The sequence below is a fragment of the Aquarana catesbeiana genome, linkage group LG08 (genome assembly GCF_042186555.1).
Source record: "Aquarana catesbeiana isolate 2022-GZ linkage group LG08, ASM4218655v1, whole genome shotgun sequence".
NCBI classification, from domain to species: domain Eukaryota; kingdom Metazoa; phylum Chordata; class Amphibia; order Anura; family Ranidae; genus Aquarana; species Aquarana catesbeiana.
Window position 1 is genome coordinate 308,440,830 of NC_133331.1, and position 16,846 is coordinate 308,457,675.

The 16,846-nt window shown below is 46.4% G+C and overlaps 1 protein-coding gene across 1 annotated transcript in view; it reads left to right on the forward strand.

Moving 5' to 3' along the window:
- The window catches only part of LOC141106921 (uncharacterized), a 54,729-nt gene extending 41,066 nt beyond the window's left edge, over positions 1-13,663 (forward strand). The window contains exon 13 of the mRNA XM_073597851.1: positions 12,143-13,663. Coding sequence (XP_073453952.1) covers positions 12,143-13,023 — 881 coding nt within the window. The 3' untranslated portion in view covers positions 13,024-13,663. The remainder of the gene's footprint in view (positions 1-12,142) is intronic.
- Positions 13,664-16,846: the final 3,183 nt, after the last annotated feature.

Sequence of the window (16,846 nt, forward strand, 5' to 3'; positions counted from 1 at the left end):
TGTCGGAGAATGTAGTGTGGATGGTGGGAGGTGATCTGTCGGAGAATGTAGTGTGGATGGTGGAGGAGATCTGTCGGAGAATGTAGTGTGGATGGTGGAGGAGATCTTTCGGAGAATGTAGTGTGGATGGTGGAGGAGAGCTGTCGGAGAATGTAGTGTGGATGGTGGAGGAGAGCTGTCGGAGAATGTAGTGTGGATGGTGGAGGAGAGCTGTCGGAGAATGTAGTGTGGATGGTGGAGGAGAGATGTCGGAGAATGTAGTGTGGATGATGGAGGAGATCTGTCGGAGAATGTAGTGTGGATGGTGGAGGAGATCTGTCGGAGAATGTAGTGTGGATGGTGGAGGAGAGCTGTCGGAAAATGTAGTGTGGATGGTGGAGGAGAGCTGTCGGAGAATGTAGTGTGGATGGTGGAGGAGAGCTGTCGGAGAATGTAGTGTGGATGGTGGAGGAGAACTGTCGGAGAATGTAGTGTGGATGGTGGGAGGAGAGCTGTCGGAGACTGTAGTGTGGATGGTGGAGGAGAGCTGTCGGAGAATGTAGTGTGGATGGTGGAGGAGAACTGTCGGAGAATGTAGTGTGGATGGTGGGAGGAGAGCTGTCGGAGAATGTAGTGTGGATGGTGGAGGAGAGCTGTCGGAGAATGTAGTGTGGATGGTGGAGGAGAGCTGTCGGAGAATGTAGTGTGGATGGTGGAGGAGAGCTGTCGGAGAATGTAGTGTGGATGGTGGGAGGAGAGCTGTCGGAGAATGTAGTGTGGATGGTGGGGGGGAGAGCTGTCGGAGAATGTAGTGTGGATGGTGGAGGAGAGCTGTTGCAGAATGTAGTGTGGATGGTGGGAGGAGAGCTGTCGGAGAATGTAGTGTGGATGGTGGTGGAGAGCTGTCAGAGAATGTAGTGTGGATGGTGGGAGGAGAGCTGTCGGAGAATGTAGTGTGGATGGTGGGGGGAGAGCTGTCGGAGAATGTAGTGTGGATGGTGGTGGAGAGCTGTCAGAGAATGTAGTGTGGATGGTGGGAGGAGAGCTGTCGGAGAATGTAGTGTGGATGGTGGGGGGAGAGCTGTCAGTGAATGTAGTGTGGATGGTGGAGGAGAGCTGTCGGAGAATGTAGTGTGGATGGTGGAGGAGAGCTGTCGGAGAATGTAGTGTGGATGGCGGAGGAGATCTGTCGGAGAATGTAGTTTGGATGGTGGGAGGAGAGCTGGCAGAGAATGTAGTGTGGATGGTGGGGGGGAGAGCTATAGGAGAATGTATTGTGGATGGTGGAGGAGAGCTGTCGGAGAATGTAGTGTGGATGGTGGAGAAGATCTGTCGGAGAATGTAGTGTGGATGGTGGAGAAGAACTGTCGGAGAATGTAGTGTGGATGGTGGGAGGTGATCTGTCGGAGAATGTAGTGTGGATGGTGGAGGAGATCTGTCGGAGAATGTAGTGTGGATGGTGGAGGAGATCTTTCGGAGAATGTAGTGTGGATGGTGGAGGAGAGCTGTCGGAGAATGTAGTGTGGATGGTGGAGGAGAGCTGTCGGAGAATGTAGTGTGGATGGTGGAGGAGAGCTGTCGGAGAATGTAGTGTGGATGGTGGAGGAGAGATGTCGGAGAATGTAGTGTGGATGATGGAGGAGATCTGTCGGAGAATGTAGTGTGGATGGTGGAGGAGATCTGTCGGAGAATGTAGTGTGGATGGTGGAGGAGAGCTGTCGGAAAATGTAGTGTGGATGGTGGAGGAGAGCTGTCGGAGAATGTAGTGTGGATGGTGGAGGAGAGCTGTCGGAGAATGTAGTGTGGATGGTGGAGGAGAACTGTCGGAGAATGTAGTGTGGATGGTGGGAGGAGAGCTGTCGGAGACTGTAGTGTGGATGGTGGAGGAGAGCTGTCGGAGAATGTAGTGTGGATGGTGGAGGAGAACTGTCGGAGAATGTAGTGTGGATGGTGGGAGGAGAGCTGTCGGAGAATGTAGTGTGGATGGTGGAGGAGAGCTGTCGGAGAATGTAGTGTGGATGGTGGAGGAGAACTGTCGGAGAATGTAGTGTGGATGGTGGGAGGAGAGCTGTCGGAGACTGTAGTGTGGATGGTGGCGGGGGGGGGAGAGTTGTCGTTGAATGTAGCGTTGATGGTGGGGGGGGGGGAAGCTGTCAAAGAATGTTGTGTGGATGGTGGAGAGCTGCAAGAAATCATAATGTAGATAGGGGAGGGTGGAGCTACTGGTGAGCATATTGTGGGAATGAGGTCACAGAGAATGTAGTACATATCAGCAGAGCTGGGGGTTACTACTGAGTGGTGGGATCAGCAGAGCTGGGGGATACTATTGAGTGGTGGATGCAGCTGTCCCGATTTTTTTCCTTCTGATATCTCTAGTCATGTGTTTCATGACTGTGGCAGCTTCAGGTGGTCAACCTGTGTTCCCTTTTTGTCTGTTTTGGTGTTTTCAATATTTTGTTTTGCAGCAATTATAAATTAAATGAAAAAGCAGCTGAAGATTTATCTTCATGATAGTTTTTCATTCTTTGTGTTTTAACAGAGATATAATCTGTGTATGATAATAAAGATATAAGCTTATTATATATTGAAGACCGTGTTAATCCTATCATTCTTGAAAAGGAGAAATACATAAAGTAATATGCAGGAAGCTCACATATTACATCTCCAAAATAATTCTGTACATGTATGAATACTGTGAGTGGGCGCAGCTATATGTAATTGAAGTACTATATGCTGGAAATTTAACTGCAAAGTTCAATAAAATACATTTGCACAAAACATATGGGTATGTGTTTGATTTTTCTTTTGCTGACTGCAGTAAATGTAGAAGACTACAGAATAAAGAAGATGGTTGCTTTTTCACTATTTATACATATTAAAATTACTTTAAAATGGATTTTCATTTTATTTTTTACTGCTTGGATTTTATCTCAGGTATAATCTGTGTGTGTAATCTTAGATGCAACATGATAGAGGACCAAGAGGAAGCCTGCAAAATGTGTAAATGTAACCTAGACTGCAGTATTTATATTGAACACAAGGTGGTGATCTTACTGGGAACACATAGACAGGAAGTGACTGTAGAAGTAGAAACAGGAAGTTCCTGGTGAGAGGTGAGTCGGGAGGAAGTAGAGAGGAGACATTGCTAGAACTGGCAGTAGAGAAGGTAATAAGATATTATTTTATATTTACACCCAGTAATCCCCCCATCATGAACATCCTTTTGCTCCATAGTCACTTTGATTTTTGTTCAGATTTATATTATATATACTTTTTTAAATATAGAGCCATTTATCCAACTGTCCATCCAGAGCCTCTGGTTTATAGACCAGATACATCCTAAATATAGAGCCATTTATCCAACTGTCCATCCAGAGCCTCTGGTTTATAGACCAGATACATCCTAAATATAGAGCCATTTATCCAACTGTCCATCTAGAGCCTCTGGTTTATATATCAGATACAGGAGGATTCTAGGTTGATCACATCACATCACTCTTATACTGAACGTCTTGTCTCTTGATAAGTAAAACAATCTCTCCTTCTTGCCATGAAGGTTTTGAAAGTTTATTTAGAAAAGAAGAGTTACAAAGTGAAAGTGAAGATTAACAATTGGAGAGATGAGAACATGCAGCCGGTGTTAGTATGCCAAGGCCTCGAATCTTCACAGAAATGCTGGATTTTAAGCTGAAAAACTGGAAATTTGCCATGTAGGACCTCCCAAAATATATAATTTCCCATTTTAACACATTCACTCAAGGGCTTGGACTTGTAACACATAATAATTACAAGGGACATTCATTTCTGTTATTTTGGAACACCTTATCAGCTTGTCGGTGACCTAGACTCTGGAATACCTCACTGTCCAATATTAGTAGACTCTCTCTAAATATCACATAAATACTTCATCACATTATGTTCCAAAGGCATTGTTCTAATAACATAATTCTGAATAAGAGACATTCTAACAAGCTAAAAACCTATCATTAGCATATAAGCACCTGATATTGTCATTCAGCCATTAGTAAATCATAAAATTATTATTATTTTTTTTTTTAAATCACTTTATTAATAAAGTACAAGGGTGTCAGGATGTCACTGTCTCTTTCTCCATGGAGGAGTGAGAGTATTTAGAAGGACACAAGGATCTCTACAAGCACGTCATGATGGAGAATCAGCCGCCCCTCACATCACCAGGTAAGAGGAGACTTTATTGTAAAGGAGAGAGCAGTACGGAGGGTCCACCTAGATCCCCCATCATCTGATAAACACATAGAAACAATGTATTCAGTCAGTGTGTGTGTTTCCTACAGATGGATCCAGTAATGGGAACCCACCAGAGAGATGTCTCTGTCCTCTGTATTCCCCGGATTCCACACAGGAAGATCACACCATCCCCCACCATCATCGGGTAGATGTATCCAGTAATGGGAACCCACCAGGGAGATGTCCCCGTCCTCTGTATTCCCAGGATTCCACACGGGAAGATCACACCATCTCACATAAGGTTAAAAAAGAGATAAAAGAGGAGGAGGAGGAGGTTGGTGTTATGGAGTTTTCAGAAGGCCACAGAGATCCCTTTAAGCACATCATGCTGGAGCCATTTAGTGACACAAACCCACCAGAGAGATGTCCTCGTCCTCTGTATTCCCGCAATTCCACACAGGCAGATCACACCATCCCTCACCATCATCAGGTAGGTGGACTCGGTGTATAGAACATTGAAGTGGCTCTGAACTTTGTGAAATGAGATTCTTCCCTATAAAGTCTCTTGTTCTAATGTTGACTTTTACATCTGAAGTGCAGCCTTTGCTCCCCACTCCATCAGCCCCCCCTTGTTTCCATCATGTTTTTCCATTATTTGTTTTTCAAAAACAATGTACAGTTTCTCTTACGTTCATTGATGGACACAGCTTTTCTGAGTCTTGACCATAGGGTTAGAGCGCCACCTACAGGAGTAGGACACTAGGCTAAAAAAGAACACAGCACCACCTATGGGCAGTCCTAGCTGGTCTAAAACCCCCTCTCTGCTATAGGCAATCCAGTTTTTTTGCCTAGTGTCCAGGAGTAAGGAACTAGTTCCGTGCTCGGACCTTGGGTGCTGCAGCGTTTCGAAGTATATTAACCCCCTGAGGAAGCCCTTCTGAAGAAGTGGGAAGGGTAGTGTTATGGTGAGTAAGGGATATGAATAAGGTAAAAATGGGTAAAAGGTCTCTCAAAAAAAAAAAAAAATTCCCACAGGTAAATCCATCATAGCCAATGAAAATCACTTTTTTTTTATCTGTATAAAAAGAAAAACACATACCGCTGCTGCCTCCCTCTCTGAGCCCTGGCTCCTCTCGGACTGCCTTGCCCTCATTAGTGGGGGTTCCACAGCCTGTTCCACAAGCTCTTCCAGATGCCTTTAGAACCAACACAGCGAACCCAGCCGCGACCCTGCTGAGCTCTGAGGTCTTTTGATATGGATGTTTTAATGCCTTAATCCTTTTAATAAATGTGAGCGCTATTTCAATTCGGGCTTACTTTTCACCTATTATCCACACTTAGATGGTGGTGTTTCCTATGTTTTCCTTTTTCTTCTAAAGATTTGGACCTAGTCTCTTGTGGTGGATCCTCCTATCACGAGTTTGACCACCGCAGGATCTGGTGGACCGCAGGGCAGAATTGGTAGCCCACTCTGTTTACCGTTGTGTGGTAGCGGCTGTTTTAGCCAAGGCCCTGGTGTCTCAGTTGCTTCCTGAATGGGCCAAGGTTCTGCGGTATCATTTGTCCACCGGACTTGTGCCTTTGGCGGGCCAGGTGGTCCGAGGCTTGAGGGACATGTGTGCGGCATCTTTGAATGCTGTCTCACTCCTTTCCAAGCTCTCCATCTCGGCAGTGGTGCTTCAGCTCTTATGCTGGTTTGCTGACCAGAGTTCTTTGGTGCTGCCTTATACATTACCAAGAACTTCACAGGAGGCCAGAGTACCTTCATCCCACAGGCCAGGATGGAGAAAGAAGAGCGTTTAAGATCTGATGTCTTTGCTGGCTAATGGGCCTGTGGACTTTCCTCAGTCCAGACATGTGGGTTCCCGGCCTGATAGTGCTTGGCTTTTCCATAGAATTTCACACTCAGCTTAAGCTGCGCTTTCCCTCTCATCTCCATTGCGCCTGCGGGAGTTGTATGGGGTGGTTCACGCTCTGCTAGGGCGGGGTATGTTTGTCCCTGTGCTTGAGCCGGAATGGTCCCGGAGGTTTTTTTTGTTCAAACCTGTTCACTGTTTCGCGAAAGGACAGGGTTTGCCCTATTTTGGGCGTAAGGCCCAAAATAGGGCAAACCCTGGTTTGCCCAGGTTTAGAAGGTTTAAAGCTCACGATTAACTCCATCTGTTTAGTGATGACTTATTTTTCCTTGGGGGACTTTCTGCCATCCAAAGCCATTGAGGATACCCACCTCTATGTCCCCATCTATGGGGGACATCAGTGGTTCCTGCACTTTGCGGTGAGGTACGCACATTATAATTTTATGGCGTTTCCCTTCAGGCTGGACGCGACTTCTGTCTTGGTATAGCAGACCACGGGGGATAGCCGTGAAATCTTGCCTGAACAACCTGCCCTGTGGGTGGACTCACAGGCCATGGGGACAGACAACATGGAGATCACGATGCGTACCCTGCAGGTTTTGGCTGGACTCTGTACTTCATGAAGTCTGCCCTGACCCCGTTGGGGAGTTTGGTGTTTCTGGGCCGGCTGTAATCTCAGAGCTGGCCAAGGTGTTCTCCCAGTGGACAACCTCCAGAAGCTTCAAACTGCGGTCTGGCTGCTATTGTCCTGCTTGCGGTTTTGCATGCATGCTCTGGGTCTGATAGTGTCATTTGAGGCGGTTCCACATGTGCAGATCCATACAGGAGTCCTGCAAAGGTAATCCTTTCCACGTGGCACACATCTACAGTCTCCTTGGCCAACCAGATTAGTCAGTCAACATGGGCCTCCTTCCTTACACGTTGTTTTGGTGATAAAAATCCCAATAAGTGTATATTAATTGGTTTACACGAACGTTATAGCGTCTACAAACTCTAGGATATACAGTATTTATGGATTTATTTATTTATTTTATACTAGTAGTGGCGGCGATGATTGACTACTAGCGGGACTGTGATATTACGGTGGACAATCAGACACTAACTGACACTTTTGACACTTTGCTGGGACCAGTGACACTAATACAGTGTTCAGTGCCAACAATATGCACTGCTTTTACTAAGGGAAGAGATAGCTTTTATTCCCTGCTTTGCAGGAACACAAAATCAATCCCTTCCCCCTGTCAGAACTGAGCTCTGCCTTGTTTACATAGGCAGAGCTCCTTTCTGAATCTCTGCCCGACGATCAGCGGGTGGCGGTGGACATCCAGTGCCCGGTACCCGCAGATCAGCTTCTGATTAATCACAGCAATAGCAGCCCACTGGCGCCCCCTGTAGGTGAAGGTGCAGAATCATCTATATATACATGTGATTCTGCACAGAAGGGCCATGCTGTAGCAGTAAATCTGCCAAGGGGGCATTTCGGAAGTAGGTAATGAATGCAGAGCTGGTGTCATTTGTGTCTTTTTTAGAGCTGCCTGGAGTTCTACCTTAATGGATGTTTTTTATTATTTGGGGGTTCAGGGTGAAGAACGGATTATTATAAAAGCTGAGGTTAAAGAGGAAGAAGAAGAGACGTATGTGGGGGGTGATCAGCCGTCTATGGAGGAGGTTGGGATGACTATGAAGAGTGAAGAGGATGAAATTTCTCTACCTATACACACAAGTAAGTATAGGTACTATGGAAGAAACGGGTCACAATTTAATTTTACTTCTGAGTAGAAGAATTGTAGTTTCAGGAAAAATGTTAGATTATTATTATTATTATTATACAGGATTTATATAGCGCCAACAGTTTACGCAGCGCTTTACAACATTAGGGCAGACAGTACAGTTACAATACAATTCAATACAGGAGGAATCAGAGGGCCCTGCTCGTAAGAGCTTACAATCTAGGAGATCACATGTGATTATTAGAGCTTCATGAAACTGTTGGCTGCTAGACCAACATACATGATTCTCTTATTACTAACCTTCTTATTAAACATGTGCAATTCATTTTCGGTCCGAATACAAATTCGGACAAATTTCTGCTTATTCGGAGATTCAGATGTATCCAAATGAGAAACCATAACTAATTCAGTTGAAATCCGTTAAAATTAGTTTTGTTTATTCTTTTTCTAAAGAATCCCAAATTTTCAGAACGGATAGAATTCGGATCGGATTTTTGGTGAATAAGTAGGGGTGAAATGTACCCCATACTAATTCACATGGGGGGGGTGCAGGATCTGGGGCACCCCTTGTTAAAGGGGGCTTCCAGATTGCAATAAGCCCCTGCCCTGCCCACAGACCCCTACAACCACCGCCCAGGGTTGTGGGGAAGAGGCTTTTGTCCCCACGGGGACAAGGTGCTGTGGGTGGGGGGTTAACGTTTTTGTATTGCCGGTAGGGTTGGGCGATTTTCTAAAAAAAAACTCGATTCACGTTTCTAATCGAGTTTTTTTTTTTCTGGACACCGTGCCGGTCCTGAGGAGCTGCAGGCAGGAGTTTTTAGGCGAGGCCGCGGCTTCGGCCTAGTCCGCAGCGTCCAGCCTCGCGGACTAGGCTAAAGCCGCGACCTCACCTAAAAACTCCTGCCCGCAGCTCCTCAGGACCGGCGTGGTGAAAAAAAAAAAAAAATCTAAGAAAATCGATTTCCTAAATTTTGAATCGATTTGACCTCTCAATTCGATTCAAGATTTAAATCGATTTTTTTCCCCAGCCCTAATTGCCGGCATTGTTTTGTTTACAGCCATGGCCAACAGTTTTAGGAATGACACAAATATTTGTTTTCACAAAGTCTGCTGCCTCAGTTTTTGTGGATCTTTTTGTTACTATGGGATACTGAAGTATAATTACAAGCATTTCATGAGTGTCAAAAGCTTTTATTGACAATGACATGAAGTTTATATAAAGAGTCAATATTTGCAGTATTGAGCCTTCATTTTCAAGACCTCTGCAATTTGCCCTGGCATGCTGGAAATTAACTTCTGGGTCACATCCTGACTAATGGCAGCACATTCTTGCATAACCGATGCCTGGAGTTTGTCAAAATTTGTGGTTTTTTTTTTATTCATCCATCTTTTGAGGATTGACCACAAGTTCTCAATGGGAGTCTGGGAAGTTTCCAGGCCATGGACCCAAAATTTTTATGTTTTGTTCCCCAAGCCACTTAGTTATCACTTTTGCCTTATGGCAAGGTGCTCCATCCAAAGGCCTTGTTCATCAACAAACTGTCCTTGGATGGTTGGAAGAAGTTGCCTCTCGGAGGATGTTTTTGTACCATTCTTTATTCATGGCTGTGTTCTTATGCCAAATTGTGAGTGAACTCACTCCCTTGGCTGAGAAGCAACCCCACACATGAATGGTCTCAGGATACTTTACTGTTGATATGACACAGGACTGATGGTAGCGTTCATCTTTTCTTCTCCAGACAATGTTTTTTCCATGGATGCCCCAAACAATCGGAAAGGGGATTGATCTGAGAAAATAACTTTACCCCAGTCCTCAGCTGTCCAATCCCTGTACCTTTTGAAGACTATCAGTCTGTCCCTGATGTTTTTCCTGGAGAGAAGTGGCTTCTTTGCTGCCCTTCTTGACACCAGACCATCCTCCAAAAGTCTTCACCTCACTGTGCATGCAGATGTCCTCACACCTGCCTGCTGCCATTCCTGAGCAAGCTCTGCACTGGTGGTGCCCCGATCCCTCAGCTGAATCAACTTTAGGAGACGGTCCTGGCGCTTGCTGGACTTGGGCGCCATGAAGCCTTCTTCACAAATGCAGTGGAAATGTTTATTATGGGCTTAAGTTAATTTTCATGGCAGGGAACTTTGAAATGCATTGCAGTTCATCTGATCACTCTTCATAACATTCTGGAGTATATGCAAATGGACATTATAAAAACGGAAGCAGCAGACTTTGAAAGTTAATATTTGTATCATTCTCAAAACTTTTGGCCAAGGCTGTACATTTCAGCTGTCAGTGGGGAAACCCGCTGACATCTGATGAGTCATCGGTTGTTAAGGACGCGGTGGCCGGCTTCCCTGGCCGCTGCTTAACCACTTCCTGCCCAGCCTATAGCAGAATCACGGCCATGTTGTGGTACTGTTATCCTGACTGGGCGTTATATGATATCCAGCAGAATAATATGCCGGGGCGCCCAGGGGGCACGCAGCGTGGTGATCGGTGGTGCTGTGTGACAGTCTGACACACCGCATCTCCGATGGTGGTAGGGAGCCTCTGACAGAGGCTCCTTACCACGTGATCAGCTGTGATCAATCACAGCTGATCATCGCGTGATCCAGGAAGTGCTGGTAAGCGGCTTTCCTCGGCTCGCGCCGGTGGCTCTCCACATTGATTATCAGTGCAGCCCCCATCAGAGGTGCCCATCAGCTGCCAGTCTGTGCCTCATCAGTAACGTCTATCAGTGCCCATAAATGTGCCATTCAGTGCCCATAAATGTACCAATTCAGTGCCCATAAATGTGCCAATCAGTGCCCCATCAGTAATGCCTGTCAGTGCCCTTCAGATGCCAATTAGTAATGCCTGTCAGTAGCTCCTCATCAGTGCTAACTATCCAGTGTCATCTATCAGTGCCCATCAGTGTCACCTATTGGTGCCCATCAGTGCCGCCTATCGGTGCCCATCAATTCTACATATCAGTGCCACCTCATCAGTGCCCATCAGTGTGGCCCCATCAGTACAGCCTCATCGGTGCCCATCAGTGCCGCCTATTGGGGCCCATCAGTGCTGCCTATCAGTGTAGCCTATTGGTGCCACCTCATCAGTGTCGCCCCATCAGTACAGCCTCATCAGTGCCCATCAGTGTCGCCTATTAGGGCCCATCAGTGCTGCCTATCAGTGTAGCCTATTGGTGCCACCTCATCAGTGTCGCCCCATCAGTACAGCCTCATCAGTGCCGCCTATCAGTGCCCATCAGTGACGCCTATCAGTTTAACCTATCGGTGCCCATCAATTCTACATATCAGTGCCACCTTATCAGTGCCCATCAGTACAGCCTCATCAGTGCCCGTCAGTGAAGGAGAAAACTACATTTTATAACAGAAACGAAGAAACACTTTTTTTTCCCCAAAATTTCGGTCTTTTTTTAGTTTGTTTAGCAAAAAATAAAAACCCCAGAGGTGATCAAGTACCACCAAAAGAAAGTTCTATTTGTGGGAATAAAATGATAAAAATTTAGTTTGGGTACAGAGTTGCACGACCGCGCAATTGTCATTCAAAATGCGACAGCGCTGATAGCTGAAAATTGTCCTGGGCAGGAAGGGGGGGAACTGCCCGGTATTGAAGTGGTTAACAACCCGCTATTCTTCACGCAGAATTCGAATTGGTCGATCATTTTTTGACCGATCCGAATTCTAAGCGTTCTGAAAATGTAGCATTCCTTAGAAAAATTAATAAGCGAAACAAAATTTAAAAAAAACAAAACTAAACGAAATCTGAAACGAAATTAGTAATGTAACAAATCTATCCGAAACGAAACAAATTTTTCCGTTCTGCCCATGTCTACTTCTTATATTTGTGTAAAACTTTCTTTCCAACAGATGGATGTGATGTCAGGAATTCCTCGGAGAGACGTCTTCTATTATCTGCTGATTGTAAGTCAGAAGATAATGTCATCACACAGGATCCTCCAGGAGGAAATCCAAATACACAAAATATACATCACAGACCTTCCTGTCCGGAGACATCAATGGATCCCTCTGATCAGGGGGAATCTTCTCATCAATCACATACTATGATTGTAAATATCCATGTAAGATCTCACACTGCAGATCGATCAACAGATCCTTCTAATCCCGAGGAATCTTCCTCACCCCATGAAGGAGATCACCGAGGTGACAATCTATTCTCATGTTTGGGGTGCGGGAAATGTTTCAAGACAAACTCTGAACTTCGTATCCATCTCCGATCCCACACCCGTGTAACTCTTACATGTTCATACTGCGAGAAATCTTTTAATCAGGAAAGCGAATTTCTTACACATCAGAGACTTCACAAGGCTGAGAATCCTCATATATGTTCAGCGTGCGGGAAATGTTTCACTAAAAAAACTGAGCTACTTATACACCAGAAAGTTCACATCGGAGTGCGTCCTTTTTCGTGTTCAGAGTGCGGGAAATGTTTCACTGAGAAAAGGCAACTTGTAACACACCAGAGAGTTCACACAGGCGAGCGACCGTTTATATGCACGGAGTGCGGGAAAAGTTTCACTGAGAAAAAAAGCCTTAATTCGCACCAGAGAGCTCACACGAGTGAGCGTCCTTATTCATGTTCAGAGTGCGGGAAATGTTTCAGCCAGGAAAGAACCCTTGCTAAACACCGGAGAATTCACACGGGTGTGCGTCCCTATTCATGTTTAGAGTGCGGGAAATGTTTCAATCGTAAAGGAGACCTTGTTAAACACCAAAAAACTCACACGGGCGAGCGTCCTTATTCGTGTTCGGAGTGCGGGAAATGTTTTGTCGTGAAATGCGTACTTCTATCACACCAGAGGATTCACACGGGCGAGCGTCCTTTTTTTTGCACAGAGTGCGGGAAAAGCTTCACTCAGAAAGGAAGCCTGACTATACACCAAAGACTTCACAAAAGTGAGCGGCCTTTTCCTTGTTCGGAGTGCGGGAGATCTTTCATTGTAAAAGCCAAGCTTCTCGCCCACCAGAGGAGTCACATGGAGGAGAGTACTTTTTCTTGTTCAGACTGCGGGAAGTCTTTCAGCCAGAAAGTCCAGCTACTCGCTCATCAGAAAAGCCACACGGGAAAACATCCTTTTCCCTGCCCAGTGTGCGGGATATGTTTCTCTGACAAGGCAAATCTTCATAGACACCAGATGAGTCACACGAGTGAACGCCCTTTTGTATGTTCAGAGTGCGGGAAATGTTTTACACGTAAAGAAAATCTAATTAGACATCAAAGTACACACACCTGATGAGACTTTTAATAAATGTAGCCAGGTTCTTGGCTAAGAATGAGATTGAGAGAAACACTGGCTGCAGCTGCTCTCTGTAGCTGCTGCCCTGCGGTGCTGAACTGGTTACAGACTATTTCAGCAAAAGGGTTTGATAGACTGAGTCAGGCAGCAATGCACAGTGGGAACTGTAGTCCTGAGGAGAGACTCTCCTCTGTAATCCAAGAACATTTGCTGTACAGGATACCGCTTCCTCTTGTCTTGAGGGAGACCTGAGAGTGCACATCACTGCTGCATATTTGCGGCCTGAACGGGATCCAGAGTGCTGAGTTCAGGGATACCAACAGCCAGAGGCACCTGGGTGCAGAGCAGAGAGTGGACTAACTGCTGTTTGTGACCGGATGATGAGCTGCAATATTGCTGGGACTGGTGAGCTGCAGCTGTGGGGATTTACTATCTGCTGCCTAGAGAGATTGAGCCCTTTAGTAACTGCCATCTAATAGCCTTATTGCTGCCTGCGACTATTCTCAAGTGCACTATGAGCACAACTGGGCCCCACCGCTAGCCGGTTGAAGAGTTAGGTTTAAAGCCTCCCCCTTTACAGCTGTTACACAGATACCTTTACCTATTGCTTATAGTAAGAGGTACACTATATTACCAAACGTATTGGGACGCCTGCCTTTACACACACATGAACTTTAATGGCATCCCAGTCTTAGTCCGTAGGGTTCAATATTGAGTTGGCCCACCATTTGCAGCTATAACAGCTTCAACTCTTCTGGGAAGGCTGTCCACAAGGTTTAGGAGTGTGTCTCTGGGAATGTTTCACCATTCTTCCAGAAGTACATTTGTGAGGTCAGGCACTGATGTTAGACAAGAAGGCCTGGCTCAAAGTCTCCTCTCTGATTCATCCCAAAAGTGTTCTATCGGGTTGTGGTCAGGGGTTGGGCTTGGCCCCTTAGATCCAGTGAAGGGAACTCTTTAGACGTCAGCATACCAAAAATTTTAGACAATTTCATGCTCCCAACTTTGTTGAGAACAGTTTGGGGATGGCCCCTTTCTGTTCCAACATAACTGTGCACAAAGCAAGGTTCCTAAAGACATGGATAAGCGAGTTTGGGGTGGAGGAACATGACTGGCCTGCACAGAGTTCTGACCTCAACCCGATAGAACAACTTTGGGATGAATTTGAGCGGAGACTGTGAGCCAGGCCTTCTCGTCCAACATCAGGGCCTGACCTCACAAATGTGCTTCCAGAAGAATGGTCAAACATTCCCATAGACACACTCCTAAACCTTGTGGACAGCCTTCCCAGAAGAGTTGAAGCTGTTATAGCTGCAAAGGGTGGGCCAACTAAATATTGAACCCTACGGACTAAGATTGTGATGCCATTAAAGTTCATGTGCGTGTAAAGGAAGGTGTCCCAATACTTTTGGTAATATAGTGTATGTGAACCCGGCCTTAGCTGTTGAGCAGAAAGAGTTTAATAGACTGAGTCAGGCAGCAATGCACAGTGGGAACTGTAGTCCTGAAGAGAGACTTTCCTGTGTCATCAAGAACTTTTGAACTACATTCTCCAGAGAGGAGATTGCTGGGAGGAGGGGAAAAAGCTGCATTTCCTGGGCTGTACATGACCCAGCTTCCTCTTGCGGTGATGGAGACCTGAGAGTGCACATCGCTGTCCAGTGTGCCCCGTCACTGCTGCATATCCGTGGCCTAAATGGTATCCAGAGTGCTGAGTTCAGAGATGCCAACAGCCAGAGTCACCTGAGTGCAGAGCAGAGAGTGGACTAACTGCTGTTTGTGACCGAATGATGAGCTGCAATATTACTGGGGATGGGGAGCTGCGGCTGGGGGATTTACTGTCTGCTGCTGGAGAGTCTTAGGAACTGACCATAAAGCCATCTAGTAGCCTTATTTCTGCCAGCAACTATTCTCATGTTCACCTTGGGTACGAGTAGGCCCCAACACTAGCCGGTTGAAAAATTAAGTCTAAAGCCTGCCCCGTTACAGCTGCTACACAGATACCTTTACCTATTGCTTATGCTAAGATGTACCTCTCAGGGGACATTGCACCATATCATAGTCCAATGTTTATTGCTGATTTATGAGTTGATTCCAGTTATACAGAACTTACTTTGGCCTAGTGATTATACACTCTAGTGGAATGTGTCTGAACCTATTTTCTGTGTGTTCATTTATGCCCAAACCACCATTCATTCTAAGTCGGGCCTCAAACTGACGGCCCTCCAGCTGTTGCAAAACTACAAGTTCCATCATGCTTCTGCCTGTGGAATGCAAGTTTGTAACTGTCAGCCTTGCAATGCCTCATGGGACTTGTAGTTTGGCAACAGCTGGAGGGCCGCCAGTTTGAGACCCCTGTTCTAAGTCATACCAATAATTTACAACTAAGCGTTCTTGTGTCTTTTTCCTGGTACTGATTCACAGCCAAACTAAAGGTATCCATACTCGTGTTCTTTTAAGTTCTTACAGTGACTTTCATTCAACCAGGTATGTTAGAGGGTGTTTTTGGAGTCGCGGTGCAGAACAGAGAACCCAAATTACCAATCAGTTCTCTCGGGTTTAATGCTACATAGATGTAGGATGGTGGGAGGAGAGCTGTCGGAGAATGTAGTGTGGAGGGTGGAGGAGAGCTGTCAGAGAATGTAGTGTGGATGGTGGGAGGAGAGCTGTCGGAGAATGTAGTGTGGATGGTGGAGGAGATCTGTCAGAGAATGTAGTGTGGATGGTGGAAGAGAGCTGTCGGAGAATGTAGTGTGGATGGTGGAGGAGAGCTGTCGGAGAATGTAGTGTGGATGGTAGAGGAGAGCTGTCGGAGAATGTAATGTGGATGGTTGAGGAGAGCTGCCGGAGAATGTAGTGTGGATGATGGGAGAAGAGCTGTTGGAGAATGTAGTGTGGATGGTGGGGGGAGAGCTGTCGGAGAATGTAGTGTGGATGGTGGAGGAGAGCTGTCGGAGAATGTAGTGTGGATGGTGGGGGGAGATCTGTCGGAGAATGTAGTGTGGATGGTGGGGGGAGAGCTGTCAGAGAATGTAGTGTGGATGGTGGAGGAGAGCTGTCGGAGAATGTAGTGTGGATGGTGGAGGAGAGCTGTCAGAGAATGTAGTGTGGATGGTGGAGGAGAGCTTCAGAGAATGTAGTGTGGATGGTGGAGGAGAGCTGTCGGAGAATGTAGTGTGGATGGTGGAGGAGATCTGTCGGAGAATGTAGTGTGGATGATGGAAGAAGAGCTGTTGGAGAATGTAGTGTGGATGGTGGGAGGAGAGCTATTGGAGAATGTAGTGTGGATGGTGGGGGGAGATCTGTCGGAGAATGTAGTGTGGATGGTGGAGGAGATCTGTCGGAGAATGTAGTGTGGATGGTGGAGGAGAGCTGTCGGAGAATGTAGTGTGGATGGTGGAGGAGAGCTGCCGGAGAATGTATTGTGGATGGTGGAGGAGAGCTGTTGGAGAATGTAGTGTGGATGGTGGAGGAGATCTGTCGGAGAATGTAGTGTAGATGGTGGAGGAGAGCTGTCGGAGAATGTAGTGTGGATGGTGGAGGAGAGCTGTCGGAGAATGTAGTGTGGATGGTGGAGGAGATCTGTCGGAGAATGTAGTGTGGATGGTGGAGGAGAGCTGTCGGAGAATGTAGTGTGGATGGTGGAGGAGAACTGTCGGAGACTGTAGTGTGGATGGTGGAGGAGAGCTGTCGGAGAATGTAGTGTGGATGGTGGAGGAGAGCTGCCGGAGAATGTATTGTGGATGGTGGAGGAGAGCTGTTGGAGAATGTAGTGTGGATGGTGAGGGGAGAGCTGTCGGCGAATGTAGTGTGAATGGTG